We start from the raw sequence: 23,934 nt of genomic DNA on the forward strand, positions 1-23,934 counted from the left end.
GTGCTAGAAGAGCGTGTAAGGTTGAGCCAGAGATAGCAATATTTTACACTCTAAAATCTATCAAACTAGATGATGAAAGTTTGATGACATTAATTTTCTGTGTTGCATCATTCGCTGAGAGTCGTCGCCATGTTGAGGCAAAAGATATTTTATTCTGCAGATGTTTTGTTTTGCACACCATAGTTTATTTTCTAGGAATGAGAAGACATTTGTACAAGATACAGGTATATTTAAAAAAAAAAAGTTTCGACAAAAGTCAGCCATAACAATTAAACGTTCTATATAAATGTCCTATAAATATACAGCCAGGCAGACGCTAGAAGCCTACTGTAAAGTCAGCTTAATGAGTCAGAGCATTTGGCATTTTAGAAGACGCAGTCCAAGGACACGAGGTGCTGCAGGTGCCCACGTGGGTTTAACTGTGGAAAATACATTGACAGAACAGGGCTCATCTGTATGGAGTGTTGTGAAGCAATCAGATAAATAACCATGACTATAATTAACCATGACTATGACCATGACCATGGTCATGACTATGGCCATGATCATGGCCAACACTATGATCATGCATATGACTATGACCATGATCATGGCCATCACTATGATCATGCCTATGACTATGACCATGATCATGGCCATCACTATGATCATGACTATGACTATGACTATGACCATGACCATGACCATCACTATGGTTGTGGTTGCAGCCTTGGCCAAAATTCTGATCTGAAGAATGTCCTTGACTTAGTCCAAAGCTATGTACAGAGCCATGTCCATGAGCATTGAGAGGTGGTGTGGGACCGGACAAGGCACTGGTTGAATTCGGCCAGCCTTCGTAAACATCGGCTCTATTGGCAGTGCCAACGCTGGGCAACGGAGCGTAAGCCTGGACCGGGTAGGACCCTGTCATTGGATTGATCTGTGGAAGGAGGGTCTTCCTCCTCTCCTCTGTGGAAGCAGGGATAAACTTCACTCCTCTGATGCTCCTCAACAACCGAAAAGGCATCATCTTCTCCAGAGCGCCTGCCCTGGCCTCTGACATGTTCAGAAGAGACAGCCAGCCTTTCCCGTACATCCACCCGACCAGGATGCCGATGATGTTACAGGGGAGCACACTGTGAGGAACGAGGGCCGTGGTGATTATGAGGAGCACCCAAGGGAGCGCCATGGCGGGGAAACTGACTCCACACAGGAACCCTTTGGTCATTTTTGTGTGCATGGTAGTCAGAGCCACGCATGCCAGGGTCACAGGAACCAACCCCTCGGCGTGACACTGGCTGCCACTGTCACTTTGTAGAAGATCCAGGAAGCTGTAAAACAAGCCCGTTGTGGTTGACAGCAGGAAGAACAAGAACAGGAAGCGCACAGTGCCAACACCTTTCTCCAGACTGCCGCTGAGAAACACCAAGGCGGTAATGTTCAGGAGAAGCTGGGTGGAGGTTTTGTGGTAAAAGGGGTACGTCAGCAGCCTGTGGATGTGTCCATTCTGAAACACAGTGGCCCCGACACTGAAAACCCCCTGAGTGAAGTTGAAATATGTTTGGATGCCGAACAAACCGCACGATAAAAGTACCACGGTTAGAATCCCGCTCGTGAGGACAGGAACCACGTCTTTGAAAACTTGAAGAATCATTTTAAAATGCTCAGTTCGTATCATCTTGCAGAATAACTCAGGACATCCGCTGATAAGAAGCGAAGGCAAAAATTTACCTGAGGTTCAATTGTCCCCACACTTCCTAAACAGGAAGTGGCATTACTGTCATGTCCGGACTTTTTTGCTTTGAGTCGATGTCTCCTGTTCTCTCAGGCTGATTTAGGCCATGATGGATTGCTAAAAGGTTTACAGTCATCAATTAACGTGTTCAGTCGCGGCTCTCAAAAGTAAGCGCTTAGCTAGCTTAGGTTAGTTAGTTGAAGAACCAAGCTACCCGGAAGGCTTCAAATATCACTTCTGGTCCAACATTTCAAAATAAAACGCGCAGTGACGAATAGTGGCACCTATTGAGTAAAGATTAAACTTAATTCCGGAGCAAATTAAAGAATCTAAGCTGTATGTAAGTCAGGACTGCAAAAAACAGATACGCATACCATGTGGGGTTAAAAGACAGTTTGAATGTAACTTGTTCCAAAGATCATGTTGTATTTTTAAGAAGAATTTGCTCAACTTCTGTTTTTTTTAAATAATTATTTTTATTTCCCCGTCACTAAATACATTTACTCAAGTGCTGTACTTGCTGATCATTTGAGGTATATTAATTATACTTTCCAATTTGTTCTACGTTATACTTCCCACCCACTATTCAGAGTGAAATGTACTTTTTACTGAACAATCAATAGTATAATCAAATAATATATATATATATATATATATATATATATATATATATATATATATATATATATATATATATATATATATATATATATACTATAATATCACACTAAAATAGCCATAATTTGACACTTAAAAGGTAAACTTTGTTGATAATAATAAATACTTTGTTGATATACTTAGTGCTTTAATTAAGTACAATCTAGAGTGCAGGACCAAATAAACCAAACACATTTTCCCATTTAAGTGAAACTCAAGCACGATATTCTGCATGTTACAAAAGCTTCCTTTAGTAAATTGTATTTTTGTATAAAAAAAATAATAATTCAGAATAAACGTAATCTGTCCCATTTCCGGTGTCGTATGGCTACTGCGGCGGATGTTGATGTTTTGCTCCGGAGCTGGCTGAACGATGTGAACTGTATCGTCTCCGGGACGGGTTTATATTGTTTCGTGGTTGTCTTTGCGGTTCTACTTGTACCATTTTCTCGGTAAAGTTTCGCTGTTCGTCGGCATCGTGTCTGTCCCGGTGGCTCTCCCGGGAAGCGCGAGGCCGAGTCGTGCGATGATGGAGGACTTTGACGAGATCTACGAAGAGGAGGAGGAGGAGGAAGAGGAGGACGAGGACAGGGCCGCGGAGGAGCAGCTCCTCAAGTACGCTCCGGACCCGGTGGTGGTGCGAGGGTCTGGCCACGTCACTGTGTAAGTGACTGACAACGCTTACGGGCACCGAGAGAGGAGCTTACCGTTAAATCACCAGCAGGTCTTTGTGGATACACTGTCCACTAGTTAGGTTAGCTGGTGACCTAGCGTAGTCAGCTAGCCACTAAGTTAGCAGCGAGCTAACTCTGGCGAGGAGTGGCTGATTAAATTGAGCTTTCGTTTTAGCTGAAGTAACAGTTAGCTACACGACCTGATCTATAATTATGTACATTGTCTGTACTGTTTCTACCACGTAGTGTGATTTGTTCAGCGGTATTGTTCAAGTTGGTTTGCTGGTGTTATTGCTGTTTTGATGTTAAGATAGTTTATCCCGTCTTTTGTTCCACTTATTTCGGGACTTGAACATGGAATCGGACATTGTTCTCCACTGAGCCCAGGTAGTAGATTTTAAAGGGTACAGGTTTTAACCGTGAACTGGTAACGTTACTTCTGCCCTGTAATTAATAGCCTAATCTGAAATAAACGTACAGACAGGCACACATATGAACACAAAGTTGCTGGAGCTGAAGTTGTTGTCTAGTCTAGTCGGCTATGGACGAGCACACAGATGTGCTGGTGCACTCAAATTGATAGCGTTGAGTTATCCCATTGTTTCCCTTCACCACTTCCTGTCAACGTTTTGGTACTTCATTGAATTGTCTAGACTCCTCGTGGCTGAGTAATGCAATAAACAGAGAAATGTATCATAAGAAGTCGTGGACAATCACTTCTAGTTTGATTTCAAGTCTAGAGTACATGGATATATATATATATCTATATATATATATCTATATATATATATATATATATAGATATATATATATATATATGATCTTGATGCATATTGGAATAGCAATAGTTTACCCCAGATACCTGCCGGACTTAGTGACGTGAAATGTAAAGCATGTTTGTTTGTTACAGCCAATACTTCACACAGTACACGTCTGCGTATGTATAACAGTCTACTGTCTTTACCCCCCAACCCCCCCCCCCCCCCCCCCCCACCACAGGTTTGGGCTTAGTAACAAATTTGAGTCAGAATTTCCTTCACCACTAACAGGAAAGGTGAGTGTCTTGTTGTTCATTAATGCATATTAACTATGGTAAACATGTCACCACAAGATTGACCTTATATTCTAGCCACCAGCCAACATACGATGAAAGTTTTTTTTAATTTTTCCATCAAATTTGCTCAATATTCCGCAGTGCATTAAGTTGTATTTTCTCTGTTGGCACAAACAATGCCGCATTTGTTTATCTGATCACCAACACAGACCTCAGATTAGATTAGTGTACAATTACAAGACCATTACATGTTAATATACAAACTATACCACGTGTGTTCACTTGCTCAGGTGGCACCAGAGGAATTCAAAGCCAGCATCAACCGTGTGAACAGCTGCCTGAGGAAGACTCTGCCGGTGAACGTGCGGTGGCTCCTGTGTGGCTGCCTCTGCTGCTGTTGCACGTTGGGCTTCAGTTTGTGGCCTGTCATCTGCCTCAGCAAGAGGGTGAGATACCCGTCTCAGTACATCCAGATCAAACAGGGAGTCAGCAAAAGGTTATTGTGTTTGTCATCTAATATCACTGTTGCCTTCCAGACAAGACGATCTTTAGAGAAACTTCTGGAGTGGGAGAACTGCAGACTTTACCACAAGGTGAGCATGAATGGATATGTGTGTAATAATACTGTACTCTGTTAGGACACGGTATTAAATAACTATCTGACCTCTGTTTTGCAGTTGTGTTTGCATTGGAGACTAAGCAAAAGGAAGTGTGAAACCAACAACATGATGGAATACGTAAGTATCAGTTGCGGTACAATACAAAGATGGCTGGTTTGAGTCGTCGATCAATGAGTTTGGTGGCTTGTCAGACACCAACATGCTGCACGGGGCTTTTGCAATACTACGAGGAAAGATGTCCAATGTCGTGGTCTCATTAAGAATGAATGAGGAGCCTGTGTTTTTGTCCACACAGTACTAATGTTATTTATATATATATATATATATATATATATATATATATATATATATATATATATATATATATATATATATATATATATATATATATATGTGTGTGTCCTTTAAAAAAAAAAAAAAGAGTAAATCAACTTTCTTTAATGAATAGAACTCGTCAGTGCGCATTGAAATGTCGATTTAGAATTCAAATGTCAACATTATGAATGAAGCTTCGACATCGCCATAATCAATGGAAATCTGTGCGAAATCTGTGCGTCGTCTCTCAGTTTTCAACAGCTTTCTCTCTCGTCTCCTGCAGGTAATCCTAATAGAGTTCTTACCTAAGATCCCCATCTTCAGACCGGACTAGCCCGACTGCGGCTGACCTTCGACCCCCACTGCTGCCCAGCTCCGTCGCAGAGCCACGATGGCGGTCAAGCTCCTGAATAAATACCCCAATGTTTTCGTTTACAGGGTAGCATCGATCCTCCCTCTTCTCTCTTTGACCCGTTCTCCCACACATACCACCCATGTTTACCACCAACCCTTGTTTTTGGAGTGAATTCACCATTGAAACGCGACCTATCGGAGCGAGCTGGGGCACTTGTTAAGCCTTGCTAACCAGCACCAGCCAGTGGGATGTCGGGGTGGGGGTGGGGGACCAGCCACATGCAGCGTTATGGATTTTGGAACTGAAGCTGGAAAGTGGACTCCTAAATGGAGTCCTCTGAGCTACGACTGGAAATTGTGTCACTTGTATGTTCCTCAACCTAAGCACATGGCACAGTCAGACCATGATAACACAAACACTTTCACATCTTACCGACTGTCTCACCGGCCAACTTCACCTGCAAACAAAATACGGTACACCCCGGTGCTTCTGTAACGGTCGGTTCGGCGCTCTAGATCCTTTCCTAGAGGCAGCATAACACCAGAACTCCGAAGGGAACCTTTCATCCAAACGGACTCGGTAGCGGACGGACTGGTCTTACAGGAGCATGTTGGGGCGAGTGGCCGGAACAGCTCAACTCCATAATGTCACTCTTTCTCATCAACTACCAGACTTCCTCTGGCCTCCTTCCACATCTCTGCACACTTCACGGTGCATACCCCCCCTAACCCAGTGACAATCACACGCTCTTGACTGTACTCTCTGTAGTATGAATGGGCCTTTGTGCCACATGATTTACATGGAACAATTTGTCTTCAACGTTGTGTGTGTGTGTGTGTGTGTGTGTCCAGGTGATGATCTGGCTGCCTAGCAACTGCTTCTCAGTGGCAGTAGAACAAGTAAGCTGGAAAGAAAGCCACATTAAGAGGAGACACCTTTATTTTCTTCCTTTTTCTTTTTAGTATCTCATGTTTTGTTTACTATTTTGGTGAAAAAGAGGCAATCAATGTTTTTCACTGTATTTGTGTGTGTGTGTTTCTGAGCGAGAGAGAGAAACCTAAACAAAAAGACAAATCAGACACGAAGAGATACTCTTTAGGATTCTTTTATTTGACGCATCTCTTTGCCATCACCGACCTTTGTTACTTTTGTAGTAATTTATAAATGAGTGCATATTATCTGTGCATTCATGAAATGGACCTGCATTTTTTATTTTGTTTTGCAAACGTATGTCATGGTTGTTTCCTTTTTGTCTTTATGGTCATGTGTCAACACTAAAGCACACAATCACTCCTTAAATCCCACACATGGCCTCTCTTCCTTATCTGCTGACCGTGGCTTACTTGTGGAAGTGTTTCAAGTTAAGGATAAGGCTTCTTCTAACAAAGCTCCCCTGTCATAGATACATTCAGAGGTCTGGGGGTGACCAACAGTGTTAGGTCCTCTTTATTAGCTGTTAGGTAATACCAGGGTTCTGTATCATGAAGCAGGATTACTGACGTTACCTTGATAACTGCACTAAAACAAAACCACTCCCAAATCAGGAGTGTGGACTGCAGCAGTAATCAGTGTTTCTATATTAATAATGAAAAAATGATGTCCTCACAGAAAAGGCTCGGCACCAAACAGCAGTAAGACACAGTTAGCGACGAGCTGGTGAACCTAGTGGAGCGTTTAGCAGACATTTCCCTCAGGAGCTGGTGGAGACCAAAAACGGAGCTCAAAGGAAAGAGAGTCCTGGACTCATCAGGTGGCCAGAAGCTTGTCGCTAACGAGTTGTTCATGAGTTCGGTTCCCTAGCTGTCTAACAATCCTGCTCTATAAAGGCCGAAAGACTATTTCTTAAAACTGTCGACATGTTCTAGAACGCATCATAAAGCACATCTCGGTTTAGTGAAACACAACCATCTGCCAGCAAAAAGAGGTGATGGCATATATTTAGCTTTTCTCACTCGGCACACCTCCATGATTCATAGATATTTTTTAAAACATCCAGAGGTCACACAGCTCCAGTGATTGTATGGGTCACACTCAGGGGGTTATACTTCTAACAACCACACGTAGTATTGGGAAATCTCACTGTCTGGTATGTTCCAAAGTCACAACACGAGGGGGTAAGAATACAGCGCGGATCACACATGACTTGAATTATGATAATGGGAAATGCCCCGTAAAAAAACCAACCATTATGTGGTCTTTGTGTTGGTTTACATGTTTAAAGACCCAAATTCACTTGATTACACTGGGCTGCCTATTGGTTCATCAGTCGCTTTTCCATATTTTAGATCATGGTCTATTCCATGTAAATCAAGAAGTAAGGCCACATGAAGATATTTGTGGTGTGTGTATGTGCACAGTGTGTGCAGATGCAAATGTTCTTCGTAGATCTCAGACTGTGATTGAACCCTGCACAGAAAACGAGTCCTTTTTTTATATAATCTTGAGTGGTCAGTGTGTTTGTGTGTGCGAGGGAGAGAGATATACATGTACATATGACTCGTGCAGGTGTGCAGATGTACAGTAATAAACTACCAATAAATAAGGCTATGAGCATCTTCCTCTTTCTTTTCTGTTGACATAAAGTCTGTTTGAGGACTCTCGGGAAGTGCAGTTTCCTTGTTAATCTACTAATTGTATTGTATTCTAGACCCAAGTGTTGCTGCTCGCTCACTTTATCTTCTTGAGGGGCATTTGTGAAATAAACTCGGAATAAAAAGTCTTCAAATATAACGAGAAAACAATGCAGTTGCACTTTTTTTTTTATTGTTGATGTAAATCAGGGAACAAAATTCCACACTTTCTCACAGCAAAATGACAAAAGTAATCAGTTCACAAACAAATCAAAAAAAGCATCCAGGAGTTTTGCCACTCGATGTCCCATCTTGGCCTCCAACAGAGAGTTGAGGGCACTGATCCCCTCTGAGGGCGAGATGTTGTCCGGGCAGATTTCTGTTTTCATACACATTCAAAATGAGACAAATCAGCTCTGCACAGCATCGTGGAGGCACAGTGTGTGTGGAGATAAACACTTTTAGTCATTCTCACCGTAGTCCGTGTTTATCATTATGGGCGACGTGTGGAGACATTCTGCCTGAATGTCTCCACAACAGCAGGTGAGACGCTCTGATTCCTGCCTGGAAATAAAGACGTCAGAGTTGAATTGGAAGACGAATATTCAGGTCAATGCGGGGTGTTGTGATCGATAAGCAAGTTTCTTACTAAAAAGCAGAAAGCTGGTGAAAGTATCTTTGCCAGAGACAACTTCTTCATATGCAACCAGACAGTGGGAGCAGTCAGTCGGCAGGTACACTTCCTTGAGGTAGAACGGTTGCTCTGTGAAACACACACACACACACACACACACACACACACACACACACACACACACACACACACACACACACACACACACACACACACACACACACACACACACACACACACAGGAAATAATGTGAGTGTTTTCAATCCAGGTTTCCACTCTTAACGCATCCCTCTGATACATTGTGGCTCTTCTGCGCTCACCGATCAACATCGTGCTGTTTTCAAAGTTCACGTTGTATGTTAAGCTGGAACATTCGCCATATCTGTGAAGGAAAAAAGACCTTTGACCTGTTTAGGGAACTCACTGAATCTTGGTCCAATCACATGTAACAGTAGAGGCTGTTGTGCACAGCACGTGTGCACATATTAGGGATGGAGGACATTTTCAGATAATTTACTGTCGTAAAAGGAGCAAAACCACTAAAATACTCGGTTAGAAATAAAGGCCCTCCAGTCTCGTGATTCCTTTGTTTCCTACCTCGCCTGTACAGACTTTAGGTTTACTTTTAATTCACGTGTGTATATTTAGGTGTAAGCGTGTCTTTGTACAGTATGCACGGTCAGTGAATGTCGTGGCAAACATAGCAGACATCTTTTGTACATTTGTTTGGTTGTGCAAACAACAAAAGTACTCACGTTGCACATTGAGTACTTATGAAACTGCTACATTTGCAATTCAGAAAAAAAAGAAAAAAACTGTAAATTTGTAATAGTACTGGCAATGAAATATTTAATACAAAAAACAGAACAGTAATACAGTAATTAATCTGTTTACAAATGAACTTTTCATACTAAAAGTGTTGTGGATGAAACACCTACTGAGTCTGAATGTCATTTGATGGAAAGGAGACAAAAACTCTTCCAGACCCGAGATCAAATAACATTTGAGCCAGGATTGTAGTAATTCTGGGGTCACAAGTCCAAATCCCCCTCCACAGCAAAACCATCTGGATTGCAATATTTTCACGTCAAATGTTGATTTGAAGTTCACTTGAACTTTGTCCTCACCTCCTGATAACCTCCGCAGTGCTCCGACAGTTGATCCCACAGAGAATAGTGACCCTTTAAGAATGTGTTGAAATGACACACACGTAAAGTACACACACAACAGCTGCCTGATGTACAGGAAAGACCTTCACCTGTCATATGAAGCCATGTAGAAAATACACCTTTCACAGCAGCATGGTTATCATCAAAAACACGTTCCTTTGAAGTCAAATTCGAAGAGAAATGCTGATCATGCATTTTCATGGTGGGGTTATGTTAGAGGTCTTTTCCAGACTTCCCTCTCTGCTCAGGTAGACGGTACTCCACTATGGCTTTACATAGCAAGTAGTTGTTTGCTGAGGAATCATTGGACTATTTATTCCCAAAAAAAAGTCACAAAAAGAAGTGTTATCAAAAGTGTTTTTTTAATTGAACAACAAACTGGCTCTATAGATGTCTTCATACAGAACAAGAACAAATAAATGAAAAAGAGCTGAATCTGCTGATCATTGGGACTATACAATGAAATCTCTGAGCATGACCTAACGGTTACAGCAGTGCTCTGAGAGGAGGGCCGGGGAGAAACGAGAGGGGGGGGGGGGGGGGGGGTGAAGACAGATTGACGCCTTGTCTGGTGTCATCTATTGATGGAAAGATGGATGGAGTAAACATGACGACCACCCTTCTTTACGACCTCCTCTGCTCCAGCCGTTCCCCGCTCGGGGTGATGGTGGGGATGAACGGCAGCAGGATGGAGGACAACAGTGATTGATGGAGAGGGGAGTGACAGGACGCATCGATCGCTCTGCCACTTTCTGGTTTTGTTGGTCTGTGCTCATCTTCCCCCATTCCTTCTTTCTCATCTATTCATTGGTGGGAGACACGGCGGGGACCGACGGAGACCCAGAGACGGACGGGGAGAGGACAACGTGGGGGCTGGCGATCGCTACTCTATGGCCTCCTGGTTCTCTTGGTCTGCGCTGATCTCCTCGCCGACCTCTTTGCCCTCCTTGCTCCTCTTGCTCTTCTTGTGTTTGTGCCTCCGGTGGCTGTCGCCCTCCTCGCTCTCGTGCCTCCGCCTGCTACTGCTGCTAATTCAAAGAGAAGGACAAAAGTGTGGAAAGGGCAGAGGAGGGGGGAGATTTAGAAGGGAGAGGACAGGGCAGGGAGGGAAGACGATAGGGGGAAGGGAGATAAAAGGTTAGGTGGGAGAGAGGGAGACATGGAGACAAGAAGATCAATGGATGAAAGAACAAAAAGGTGAAGTGAAATGGAGATGGACAAGAGAGGTTAGAAAATAACAGAGACAAAGGTTGGGCCAGCCGAAAAACAGGAAGATAGTTTGTCAAAGGACCAATATACCACTTTGCTGCTGTCGTGAAAGCGTAACTTATAAATATTGCGTCGCATCCGCATGAAATCAGCTCAATATTCAGCGATGACAACACTGAGCTACACAGCACCGAAACTCCTCTCTGCAACTCTCTCTCATGTTGTCACATGACACAAACAGACCGCATTGGATCAAGCAGAAGGTAAAGCTTCTTTTTTTTCTTTCAGTTTTTGTGATGATATCGTGAGCCTGTCAGTGGCGAAAACATGACATTACAGCCTGTTTAGTGGAAGTCGTCTGCAGCTCGTAAAATAGGGTCAAAGTTGAAAGATACCAAAGTTAATCTTTCCCTTCTCACTCTTTTTAATTTGAGAGGTAGACTAAAGCAGCTTCTCATTCCAGCCAGTAGAAAATGAGGAGCCTGCTGTTGTACCTGTAGCTGGCAGATTATATGTACATATAAGCTATATATAGCCAAGCTAACCGTAGCTCTATGAGTTAATGTTTCCAGCGGATTTGTTTCAAAACAAGACTATATACATATATATATATTTTTTTTTTAAAGGCTGTAGATATTACACTTTATGGCTACGTATGTGATGTCATGCTAAAAGACATGGAAATGGCGTTCTCATATTGCGGTGGAGAGATAGTATGAGAATAGAATATCAATATAACCCTGTTCAGCCACTTAGACCACAAGCAATTACAAGAGAAAAGGCTAACTGATGTGTTCTGCTCATGTAATGCTACGAGGTTTCTGGAATTTAAACTTTCCCAAATCCCATAAAGAGCCGCACAGACCTGCTGACATGAGCCTACACTCCAATAGCATCCAGGATCGACTTCTACTGCCCGGGGGATGTTCCGGTTGTGAGCGTGGCTTCTTCTAACGCATTAATAATCATTGGAGGGAGGGGTTCAGCCAACTGTCTTCTATCGGAGAGGTTTTGTGTGTGTGTTTACGTGCCTGCGAGAGGACTTGTGGCGTCCCTCCTCCTTCTCTCGGTGCCGTCTCTCTCTGTGTCTTTCCTCCTTCTCTCGGCTCGACCGCTCACGATGCCGCTCCCCATAACCACGCTCCTGGTACTCGCGGTAGCGAAACCGCTCCTCGTCGCTGCGGAAGTCGAAAAGAACAGGCGCTTTCACTTTACTGCGTTATGTTTGCACGCGTACCAAAACAAGCCCGCACTCTGATAGAAACGAGGCTTTTTAAATGACACAATAAATGAATATTCATGAGTATCTATGAGTAAACCTCTCACCTGGTGTAGCTCATAGCTGAAGGGCTGTGCTCCCGCTCTCTCTCCCGCTCATGTGTCCTCTCTCTGGGCCTCTCCCTCTCCTTCTCTCTCTTGTCCTCTCGACGGGGGTAGTAGTCCCAGGGTTTAGAGTTGTCCAACATGGGGGGCCAGGTGAGAGGCCCGGCTCCAGGCATGGGCGGAGGGTATGCGCCTGACAGAGTTCAGAGGAGGGTCCCCAAAAACGGTTATTACTTTGTGCTCAAATGTTTCCTGGAAATGAGACCGTGTTCAAATCCAGTTAGCAGTCTGTGATAAACATTGATGTGCGTACATGAACCAATTTCAAAATACCAATGATATGAATAGCTAGGCATGCATATTTGATGTGTTTTAAAACACAATGCAGTCTGTATTTTTCATACGTATCACAACGGATAAAAACTTTCTGACATGTGTTGTGCTGCTGAGGTCAGAAAACCTGGTTGTGATGTAAAGCTTCCTACCTTGAGGGAATGGGTAGGGAGGGACAGGGCGGCCATCATAACCTCCAGGGTGGCCACTGTGGGAGGAGGAGAATGTTACAACACGTTATGGAACATACAGATCTAGAAGAAAGGAATTCATCGATTGGCTATGTAGCCTGGAAACAGACGTTAACGGTGCATGTTTAATGTTTGTATGGTGAACTGTTCAACAAGCTACGGCGCTGGACAAGTGTTCACGTTAGATTATATGGAGAGCTTAGCAGGAGAGCTAATGTGGTTGTTGTGTAGCTGGCTGCTGTCTGGCTGTAAGTCACTGCGACTGTCTGCTCGCCATGTAACAGAACGATGACATTCCTGCTTTAAAAAGGTCAGATTGACTGAAGAACATTTTATGGAGCTGAACACTTTCAAAATAAATACATCCCCAGAGTGTTTAGTAAGGGGCCGAATAAAAGTACATATTTTCCTAAAAAAAATATGATTGAGTTAATCATTTTAAAACTGTTGACGGGTCCAAAAATGAATGTTTTCTTTATCTCAGCGGAAGATGTACAATGCTTTGTTTCCCACTTCCAACAAAACCCACGAGCCAATAGTATAATTACATTGGTATCACCGGGTAAATGGCTGAGTTTGATGGTGAGCGACCAACTCCATTCCAGTAACGTTACCGATCCCGAATGCTCAGCCACAACAGGAGGCTGCCTCTGCCATGCCTGGCCTCACTGACCCTATTGTCTGACTGCTCTGCATCAGGCTGCAGGACACGTGAATAGTTACCGTGACAACTGACGTTAGCGCGCATTAGCTATCTTAGCTTAATTGTCCGAACAAAAATAACCCATAAAATGAGAATTTGGCGTATTTAAACAAACCCAACAACAACTACCAACAGTTACCTGTCCATAGTGGGGATGATAGCAGGAGGGGGGCCGCTAGGTGGAGGGGGGAAACCAGGAGGAGGAACAGTGATGGGCAACCCTACGAGAGAGAGAGAACGAGGATGAACACATCGAAAACAATAAAACAGAGCAAATACAGGGTACGATGGGATGGCTGCTTAAGATCCCACAAAGAGACCAGCTGAGAAAGAATAAGATGGCGATGATGATAAACTTACTGGGTGGGGGGATGAGCGGGGGTGCAGTGTTGACGTTGGGTGGTGGAGGGAGGAAAGGAGGTGGGGGGATGTTTGGGGGTATGGGTCCAGGAGGGAAGAAGGGGGGAATCTTGGCTGGAGCCGGCTCGGTATCCGACTGCTCGGCGATCACCTGCACAACAGAAAACAGGATGACAAGCGCACACTCGCAGCTCCTTTCAACTTCAACTCCAGTTTAGTAGAACAAAAAAAAAAAAAGTGTCCGTGTTGCTTCTGCGTACCTGGATATTGTTGCCTTCTAGATTGTGTCTGCGTCGCCCTTCAACCCTGCTGATGGTGGCCGTCCCTCCACCGATCACATCTATAGTACCACTCGTCTTCCTGGGAAAAGGATATGACAAATGAAAATCAAGGCACTGGGCATACGCCTCGTCTACAATATGCAATCAACAATGCACATAATCTAAATACCCAATTCACACCAAAGCCTCAAACAATGCGGCCCTAAATCATTTCTGCTGACTGCACAGTTTGACAAACGTATGGTGACAGCTAAAGCCAAACACTAGATTTATTTTACTTTTTAGGTTTGGTCAGGGATTTCACTTCAGCATCTCAGATCTATTTAATATATGCATCCGTGACCCATAAGAAGACATTTAATTACTCCATAAAATGATGACTTGAGAAAACAAGTTAAAAGAAATACTGAAGTTTCACTTTAAGGAGGAATGGATTGCTTCAAAGAACCTTTAAAAATGTTTTTTATCTAAACATAGAAAATACTTTAAGAAAGAAAAGTGAGCTCTGGATTAATAAAAATGATGATATTCTGGTAACTTTCTCTAAAGATAGCTTTTAGCTTATCACACATGCACATCACCAACCCCTGAAGAAAGAACGGTTCAGGTTACCCCCGTGTTTGAACATCAACACATTTCCCATCAGGCCCATAAAACCTTGCAGGGACAAGGCCGTGCTAACTTACGTATAATAGGACATGTCCTGTGGAGGCGGACCAGGCCACTGAGGGGGAGAGATCCTACCATTTTGAAACAAAGGACAGGGGTAAAGAGGATTAGATCACACACACACATACAGCCCATGGGACACTGATAAACCTGGTGGTGACCAGGGGCCGGTATTTACAAACTTGTAATCTGGATCAGAATGATCCGGATTATGAAATCTCACTTTTCTCAGTCGAGGATCAAAACGATCTTCCCTGTCCGAGTATTTCATCTCTCGGTTATGTGAAGATGCACCACGTTACCTTGACTCTCACAATCAAATTTAACCGCTTCAACGTTACAACAGAAATAAACATGTTTTGTCTCTATAGATCAGGGATTCCCAAAGTGGGGTGCGCGCACCCCTGGGGGTGCGCGAGCTGCCTCTAGGGGGTGCGCGAGAGGAAAAGTGTAATGGCGGTCTGATGGTGTAATAATATTAAATATAAAAAAAAAATGTAATTTTAATTTAAAAACTGTCAGGTGGGACATCTGAAGCTATCAGTCATAAAAGAGGAGTGGGACAGAGAGAGAGGAATCGGAGGCGAGGGGAACGGAGAGGTGCGTGGGGAGAGACCGGGAGAAGAAATCGAGTCAGAGGAAGATGAGACGGAGGAAGGAGGAAGGGATTGCACAGACAAATGGGGAGCACATCGGCCCATCGCGGAGTCAAGGTGAAAAAGAGGAAACGAGAGTGAGCATCAGACTGGGAAAAAAAGAGGAAATATGATGAAAAGTATGTGTGTCTGGGCTTCACTTGGATTGCCAACGCAGATTCCCCAAAGCCACAGTGCGTGGTGTGCAGTGAGGTTCTGGCTAACAGTCTGAAGCTCTTATTTACGTCGCCACCTGAACACCAAGCATGCCAGTGCAAGTCAAAAGCCCCTTACATTCTTTATATCGAAATTGGAGGAGTTACAAAACAGCCAAAACAACTGGAGTCTCATTCATGTGTTGGTCTATAAATGACGCACTACGGGCTTCATATCTGGTTACAGAATAGCGAGAAAGGGGCTACCGCACACAATCGCCGAAGACGTGAGCTTGCCAGCTGCCAGAGAGATGGTGGAATGTATGATTGGGGAGAAAGAAGCAAAAAAGTTGGACATGATCCCGTTGTCCAACAACACTGTGTCGCGCCGCATCGATGCTTTGTCCGAAGACATCCTGGCTACATTAGTCGCTCATTAATTGTAAATTAAATGTGATAATCTGCCTCTGAGCCTGTGCGTGTGTCCTCACATCCGTATTGCTCTTTAAAAGTGACGCCTTGTGTCACTGAAAGTTATTGAAACTTTGTTGCAGTGTTTCAGGGCGTTTTCACAGCTTCAGTTCGTTTGCTTTGTTCTGATTCAGGGATTAATATGATACAATGTTGCAGTTGCTCCTTTGTTCGGTTTGTGTTCACACTGCAACATTTAACAGCGGACTAAATCTTGTAAACAAATGCCACGCGCGAGCAAACTGTTCTCTCATTGGTCCGATTCTTATGCGGCTATGAAGGCTTAAAAGGCTCTGTTGCGTCTTTTTTTTATTTTTTTTTATTAATGGGGGGGGGGGGGGGGGGGGGTGCGCGAACCCGGTCGGGATGTAGAAGGGGGTGCGCGGCCTAAAAAGTTTGGGAACCGCTGCTATAGATCATTGAACAGGGGGTGAATGTTCAAATCTTATTAAGGATTAAACAACGAGAAAAATGTGATGAAAATGTATGTATGTATAATCAATATGTCATGGTCCACACATTGCTCCAGACAGATGTTTTCATCTGCCGCCATTTTTAGTCTCTCCAGCCTCAGTAGACAGTCGAGTCACCTGCTTGATGTTCGTCGTGATTTATCTTTTATCAATATACCTCAGCCAAGCGTAAAACATTTTTTACATTTTCACTCAGGTTTTTTTAATACTGAACTAGAAGATGTTGATAAAACAGGTGGATGGAAACCCTTTCAGTGGAACATTAGCAGATATGTCAACAAGCACAAGTGTTACCTGGTGAGCTGACTGACAGTGGGCTTGTACAGGCTGATCGGAGATGTGAAGTCTGGCTTTGACGTGTGAACAGGCAAATTGGACATCATGTCCTTGTCATTCCCTGTCCTGCCTTGCTGAACCTAAGACAGAGAATATATTTCATGTGTTAATCAAAGTAGAGAGGTTGTTTTTCGTCTCTTCACAACATTGTAGAAATAGAGGTGATGAACATGTTCGAAATGAAACTGTTTACTTTTGTTAATGTTCCTCTGACCTCCAATAAACAGGGAGAAGCATTTCTTATAATGTAAAGTTTCCGGATTAAACCACACAGGAAACTGCTTTGATTACAGCTAAGTGATTAGAGGGAGAGGCTTCTGAAGAAAACAGAGGTTTGAGGGAAATGTAGAGGGCGTTGACAGAAAGAAGAGTAAGCACTGGGCTCTCACAGTGATCTTGCTCGCCACCGAGCTGATAGTAGAGACCTCCAGGCCCATGCGCAGTCTCTTCTGTTTTTCACAATAAGCCTTCCATGTGTCTTCATTGAAGCCGTAGTTAAAGTAGTCTGAAAGATCCGCTCCTACACACACACACACACACACACAGTGTGAAATACTGTACATGCTAGGCATAACATGTCATCTGGCCCGGGTCTCTGGGCATGTGTACATCACCAAAGCTCATAACTGAGGTGCCTAAAGAATTACCGTACATATTTTTACTGGGTTTTTGTCAGCAACACACACACACACACACACACACACTTACCTGGCTTCCTCCAGGGTTTCTCTTCAAATGACTCCACTTCCGTCTCCAGCACTGGAACCCCGTTAATGTTACCAGGAGCATCCAGATCCACTCCCTTCATCTTGGAGGCTACGGAAAATAATGATCACCACAACATGTTAACTGGACATGAACATTTAGTTCAAACTCTTTACTACTCTCCGTGGGGAATATCCATGTTCTCTGTGTGTTGAACTGAATAGTGCAGATTAGTGCAGAAAAGAATAAGCTGGGGTGTGTTGTTTTTAGGTCAAAACAGAAAGTGGTTCAAGAATTGAGACCAATACCTTGTCCATACGGTCTGGAGCCTGTTGTCTTTATGTTGAGATTGACAGGTGGCGCTCCATAAGTTCTGGGAGGACAAAAATAAATAAAACTCTGTCACAAGGTCTCCTCATATACACTGTATATATATCTTCCAGTTCAAAGCTTTAGCATCCTCAGAGTTTGATGTAGCTCAGACAAAATATTTTAGCCACATGTCAACAGGCTTATAAAGCACAATCAGAGGAACAACAGTGATGGCTTTCTGCTGGTCACGGACCAATGTTAACGGGTTAACAGTGTAGAAATTAAAGTGTGGAGAAAGAAATGTCTTAATCAAACCTACAGTATATCTAAAGCTTCATTCATTTGTGGGTATTTTTATTTTCGTTCATAAAAATCGATCAAAAACACAGAAATCTGAAACACTGCCCTTCATTTTGACATCAGAACTATATTTGAAATGTAAAAAAAGAGACAAAGAGCTTTATGAGTAGGAAGAAACAAAAAAAGGATTCGGTAGGAACAAGCAAGTTCTCTTTGTCACACTTTGACTGAACACCTACGTGTACTGTGGCGCTCCAGTTTTTATGTCTCCAATGGTGACGCGGACATCGTCATCGTCGTCATCACTGTCACTGTCAACATCCTCGCCTGCACCTTCGCCCTCACCTTCACCCTCAACTTCGCCTGTGGCCTGACAGAGCAGGGGAAGGGGGAGAGACATGAGCATTTCTCAGAGGGACAGAAAACAACTGTGAGAGCAATGAGAACTGGATGCTGCTCCACAAACTCTGAGCCTAACCGTGAACTCTGAGTTGACCAACCCTGAGAAGGAAAACTCTTGGGTTTTATTCTGAGTTGAGGGTAACTTGACTGTGATATATTTGAACTGAGTTTACCTCATCTCAGGGTTAACTAACTCTTTTCACTAAACCTGCCCAGGGAGGTAAGTAAGCACACAAACAAAACAGAAAAGAAGCGTGTAATACTGCACCACATACTGTAACTGTGATCATGCACACCACGGCTACCTACCTCAGAGGCCACTCCATTCCCTGTAGCGTGCGCTGCAGCATCCTCCATTGAAGCATCAGCAGGTCCACTGTAGATAAAATGAAATGTCACTTTCTTTTCAAGCAGAGTTGTATCTAGTTATTTTTTCCGTGCTGTTATGAATATTTATTTTTCAAAATTAAGTAGTTGTAGATTTGTATAAAACAGTAATTTGTACATGATGAGTCAACAGTCAGTCCATCAGTTCATATTTCTTGTGAAACCTGTGAAGGCAAACCTCTGGATGTGTATACCCTCTGGATGTAAACAGGTGTCTTTTGAGTTTTTGAACCACTTGCACAAAGCCACGGTGTTTATGGGTGAACACAGATGACACATACCTGACTGCAGCATTCAGTTTGGCTTCTTCGTCCTCATCTTTGCTCTCAGACTCATCTGAAACCAAAAAATAATACTTATTGTAACCATAACTAGCTCAACAGCTCCATTCATTCGCTTCTCCTGTTCAACACATAGACACAAACCAAACGAGACCGACATTAGTATTCAGCACGTTTCAACTTTCAATACACAACCTGAACATGTGACAGAGAGACATATTTAATCAACTTTTTCTCAAATCATACGGCTGCAAAAGGCCGGGAGAAGCAAGCAGGCGCTGCTAGCTTAGCTTACAGGCTAACTGTTGCCTTCTCAAACTAGCCGACAGTGTTATTGGTTAGCAGTTAATTAAAAGAGCGACACACACTCTCTCTCTCTGTCTGCCTCTCTATTTCGGTCAAGACGAGCTGTGTTTGCGGACAGCATGGTCTTTTCTTTACCTCCGTACAGCCATTCCTCCTCCTCATCTCCTGCGCTAGCATCAGTGGTGGTCGTTTTGTCCGCTTCCTCCGCAGACATGTTGAGCGAACACGGAGTATTGTGAGCTAAACCAACAGCGGCGTCACAAAAAAAACAATATTCAACAAAAGATTTTCAATGCACAAATTCACGTACAGTTAATCCCTTCGACGGGGAAACGCGGTTATGGACAAAAATTATGCCTTCATTAGATTCATCTTCAACCGAGTAGAGCGAGTGAATGGTGTGAACCCGGAAGAGGTTGTTTCCGTCCCGCTAAGGTGAACGTGTCGGTGTAGAAAACACAGCGCCCCCAGGCGGCGGAGACAGGTGGTGCTTATATGTGTATTTTCCACACAATACATTAATAAAGAAATCAAAATCAATTGTGTGCTTCTTTTATTGGGGTGGGGGTCCCAGCGAGAGTGACAATGAGACATCAATACCTGGATCCTGAAATCAAAGCTGCTAAATGGAATTCAGCCATCATTAAGTTCATTATTTAGACCTGGGCTATTCCTACTGTGACATGTCAAAACCTTTAGAAGAAGAGTTCACAAGAAAAAAAAGATGAAACACACTAAACAGTCGTATAAAAAGCAGTATACTTAGTGCTCACATGGTGCAAACCCTTGGTGAAAGTGTACACACAGAGACATCGTGGTTGGTGGTGGTGCAGACTGTCAGTAGGGGCCCACGGCTCATTATTGTGCCAGGGCCCCTAAGTGGATTCATTGGCCATGTCCACCAGAGCGGGAGCGGGCGCTGATGTCGAGCTATATGCAGTGAGTGCACTCACATTCATCCCAAATGTGTTGAATGGGGTCGAGGTCTGTGTCGGCCATTCCAGTTCTTCCACATTCAAATTGGAAAATCAGTTTCTTCATGGACTCACACACAACAGCAAAGTGACTCAAAGCAGAGATGGAAGAACACTTTTGTCTAAAACATCATATATGTTTGTCACAATCTATAAACAGCAATCCCAGACCAAAATAAGACAATGGTATGTGTGCGGTTGTCTCCACATACTTTTTGTCGATAAAGTGTAGAAATATGCAATAATATGACATTGTGAAATATAACACAGAAAGTCGGAGAAGTGCAGCTGTGAGTGAGAAGCTGCGGGCGGGGTTTAATCGCCGGACTACCAAGGAAATGAACGTTAAGGCACTCCACCCTGCTCCAGTGGCCGGCATTAAGACTGTGGTTGTTGGCTTTACTGAGCAGCAACAATAATCTATATACTGTAATTCTATAACTATGGCTGTGCAGATTTGAAGCAGGGCGTTGCTGGAGAAGAGAAAACATCCTCCGTGTATGATTAGATGATTGATATACTCTTACTGTAACACACCTATTAAGCAGAGACAGACAGCGATAAATAAAGCAAGAGATAATAAATGAAAATGTCCAATCATAAAATAATGCAAGTCAACTTAAAAACATATATATATAGCTGGAGTTTAAAAGAAAATACAGTGTGGCTTGTGAGCGAATGCACGGTGACCTCTGGTCGCAAATCCAGACGTATGAGCTGCTTCTCCTGACCTAAGTGTGCACCCTTTGCATGTCTCGGCTTAGTGGGTCTCGTGGCTTGGAGCCAATCCATTTAATGCCTTACAAGAGCTTAATTTCTCTGAAATCCACATACTGACTTTTTCTGACATTTGGTTGCACAAAGACCTTACACATTCCACCTTGCACGAGGTTTAAACCGTTTCATTGTGCTCTCACCCACAGAGAGAGCCGAACTGCATCCCCCCTTTTTCTACGTTTATAAAAAAAACAAGCAGCAGCTGCAGTGCTCATCACCAGCAAACAGATTGCTGTTGTGGTTCTGTTCACCCCCGTTAATGCAAAGAGGATTGTTAATGCATTCATGGCCTTTTAAGTGGAGGCCACTTTTGCATTATCAGTAAAAGACAAGAAAATCTGTGGATTCTCTCAGTCGCTCTCTTTTTCTCCACCACTCAAGCTATTATCACTTCTTCACAGTGGTGATTATAATCCACACAAATCTGATGCTGAAATTACATCGGTAAAGAAACGTGCACACATATGCATGGATGTAGGAGCTGGCATGCACGACATGCACACACAGTGGTCATTTTTTATTACAGTACATTGATTTTTCTCATATCATAAGTACTGCATCACATCATACATTTGAGCTTTTGTGTGGATCCCTGTATGTTCACAGCACACACACACACACACACACACACACACACACACATACACATGCACACACACACACATACACACACATAGCCATTCACTCCGTCTCCCCTGACCTCATTTTACTCCTCTCTGTATCTTACCCCATCTGCTTTCACATCATCACAGTCCCTCCCCCTTTTTCTCTCCACCTCTCCTCCCTCATTTAATATTTAGTTTTACCTCAATCTCTCTTTGTAATCATCCCGCTCTCCCTCCTCCATCCTGTGTACTCAAATGTTTCAAATTTGCTTAAAGTAGCAATCCTTAAGATTTCAGTCATGGTTGATTTAGAATTTATTTTTGAGTGAAATCAGGGGAACTGTGAGTGTATCAGCTATCCAGATTGTCACTTTAATTGGCATGCCCATAGGTTTCAATTGTCCCTACACTTCGAGATTTTGATGTCATCAAATAAAAGGAGGGATTTAGTGTTCCAATCCTTGCAGAAACATTCACACATCTTCAACAAAATAAAACATTTCGAAACCCATCTGGTTATTTGAAAAATTGAATTGAACCATAAGCTCAAAGTCAACGTTTTGGAAATATATTGATTTCAAAAGGCAGCAACAGTGCATGCACTATAACACTCTACAACCACATCACCATAACGTACGCTGTCATGAAAAAAACCAACTATTATTTGCAAAGAAATCGTTAAAATATGTTAAAAGAATGTGACACTGACAGGTGTCTCTATTATTTTGTCCACCCCATTCATGTCAGTGAGGGTAGACTAAATAACAGAAACTCCTCTCTGTATAATGAACAACAGTATTTTACTTCTCCCTCCTCTTGCACCCTGTTTGCCTCTATTTCCCCTTCACCCTATCCTCCCGCCTCTCTCTCTGCTCCCTCCCTCCCTCCCTCCCTCCCTCCCTGCAGCCATCCCTCTCTCCTTACGGGGGATTAGGCCCTCTTACAGCCTAGTCGATGCTAATCAGGTTTATCTAGACAGAGGGCGATCATTGGACTATCAGTAATTACACGTGCTGATATTAGTTTACTCAGATATGTGCCCTGGCACATTTTCAATCCATATCATCTCTTTGGATCTAACATGTGGTCATCAAAACAGTGTGACGCCAAACACGGCAGCTTAACACCGTAGTTTAGACTCTTTTGTTTTGCAACACAAAGATCCATCTGTCGTAAAAATAAATGTTTGTTTCATAAGATAAGGCCTCAGAATATGAGATAATTGTTACAAATGTGATGACAGAAAAAACTGTTATTTGTATACAGATGTGCAATTAAGATTTGAGCAAAACAACAATTCACGGCACGAACAATCCCCCCTTATGATAATGTTTAAAGCAACAGTTTTGGGAATCATGCTCATTTGGTTTCTGCAGCGATTTAGATGAGAAGACTGATGCCACTCTCAGGTCTGTACAGTAAATATGAAGCGACAGCCAGTTAGCTTAGCTTAGCACAAAGACTGGAAACGGGGGGAAACAGCTAGCCTGGCTTTGTCCAAAGGTAACACAATCCACCTTCCAGCCTTGCTAAAGCTCACTAATAAGCAACAATTTCTTGGCTCTGAGCAGTTGCCAGGCAACCAGTGAAGACTCCAGGATGTTACTTTGTCTGGCCGTGAAATGGTCCAGCCCCAAAATTGTCTTTTAAAAAAAAATATTCTATTGTACTTTTGTTTTTGTGCAGATTACAAAAATAGACAGATATGACAGTTGTATCTCTCTTCCGTTTAACTCCAACAGACAGCAGAAAAGCAACTCTTCCTTTAAGGTTATAAGGCTCAATGAAACTAAGGCCGTACATTGTTTCTCTGAGGAAATGGTCTTTATCTTTTTTATTTTTTTGACCCACCACTCAGTCCGATCTGTTCCACGGGTCATAATTGATATGTGAAACACCACAATTGAACCATGGATGGACACTTAACAACCACACAGAGTGGGTCAAAAAGAAAAAAAGCTCCTCTGCACTGACTGTATAAAA

At 43.1% G+C, this 23,934-nt stretch overlaps 3 protein-coding genes across 3 annotated transcripts; 1 reads left to right on the top strand and 2 right to left on the bottom strand.

The window, feature by feature from the left end:
• Positions 1-215: 215 nt before the first annotated feature.
• Positions 216-1,918, bottom strand: rhbdd2 (rhomboid domain containing 2). Its single transcript, XM_079278734.1, has one exon. The coding sequence runs from the start codon at positions 1,655-1,657 to the stop codon at positions 500-502; it is 1,158 nt and encodes a 385-aa protein (XP_079134860.1). The 5' UTR covers positions 1,658-1,918; the 3' UTR covers positions 216-499.
• Positions 1,919-2,774: 856 nt separating this feature from the next.
• On the top strand, positions 2,775-5,621 carry chic2 (cysteine-rich hydrophobic domain 2). The gene is made up of 6 exons (XM_079278743.1): positions 2,775-3,034; positions 4,045-4,099; positions 4,390-4,545; positions 4,636-4,692; positions 4,777-4,836; positions 5,318-5,621. The coding sequence occupies exons 1-6, from the start codon at positions 2,898-2,900 to the stop codon at positions 5,366-5,368; spliced, it is 516 nt and encodes a 171-aa protein (XP_079134869.1). The 5' UTR covers positions 2,775-2,897; the 3' UTR covers positions 5,369-5,621.
• A 4,494-nt stretch (positions 5,622-10,115) lies between these two features.
• On the bottom strand, positions 10,116-19,990 carry fip1l1b (FIP1 like 1b). The gene is made up of 16 exons (XM_079278212.1): positions 19,731-19,990; positions 19,290-19,344; positions 18,931-18,997; positions 18,459-18,589; positions 17,916-17,980; positions 17,611-17,718; positions 17,292-17,422; positions 16,861-16,982; positions 14,850-14,903; positions 14,143-14,242; positions 13,883-14,033; positions 13,662-13,743; positions 12,781-12,836; positions 12,299-12,488; positions 12,004-12,150; positions 10,116-10,788 (listed from the first exon to the last, which is right to left on the bottom strand). Exons 1-16 carry the CDS (start codon positions 19,807-19,809, stop codon positions 10,647-10,649), a joined length of 1,680 nt encoding a protein of 559 aa, XP_079134338.1. The 5' UTR covers positions 19,810-19,990; the 3' UTR covers positions 10,116-10,646.
• Between the last annotated feature and the right edge of the window lie 3,944 nt (positions 19,991-23,934).

Source organism: Melanostigma gelatinosum (assembly GCF_949748355.1).
Source record: "Melanostigma gelatinosum genome assembly, chromosome: 11".
NCBI lineage: Eukaryota > Metazoa > Chordata > Actinopteri > Perciformes > Zoarcidae > Melanostigma > Melanostigma gelatinosum.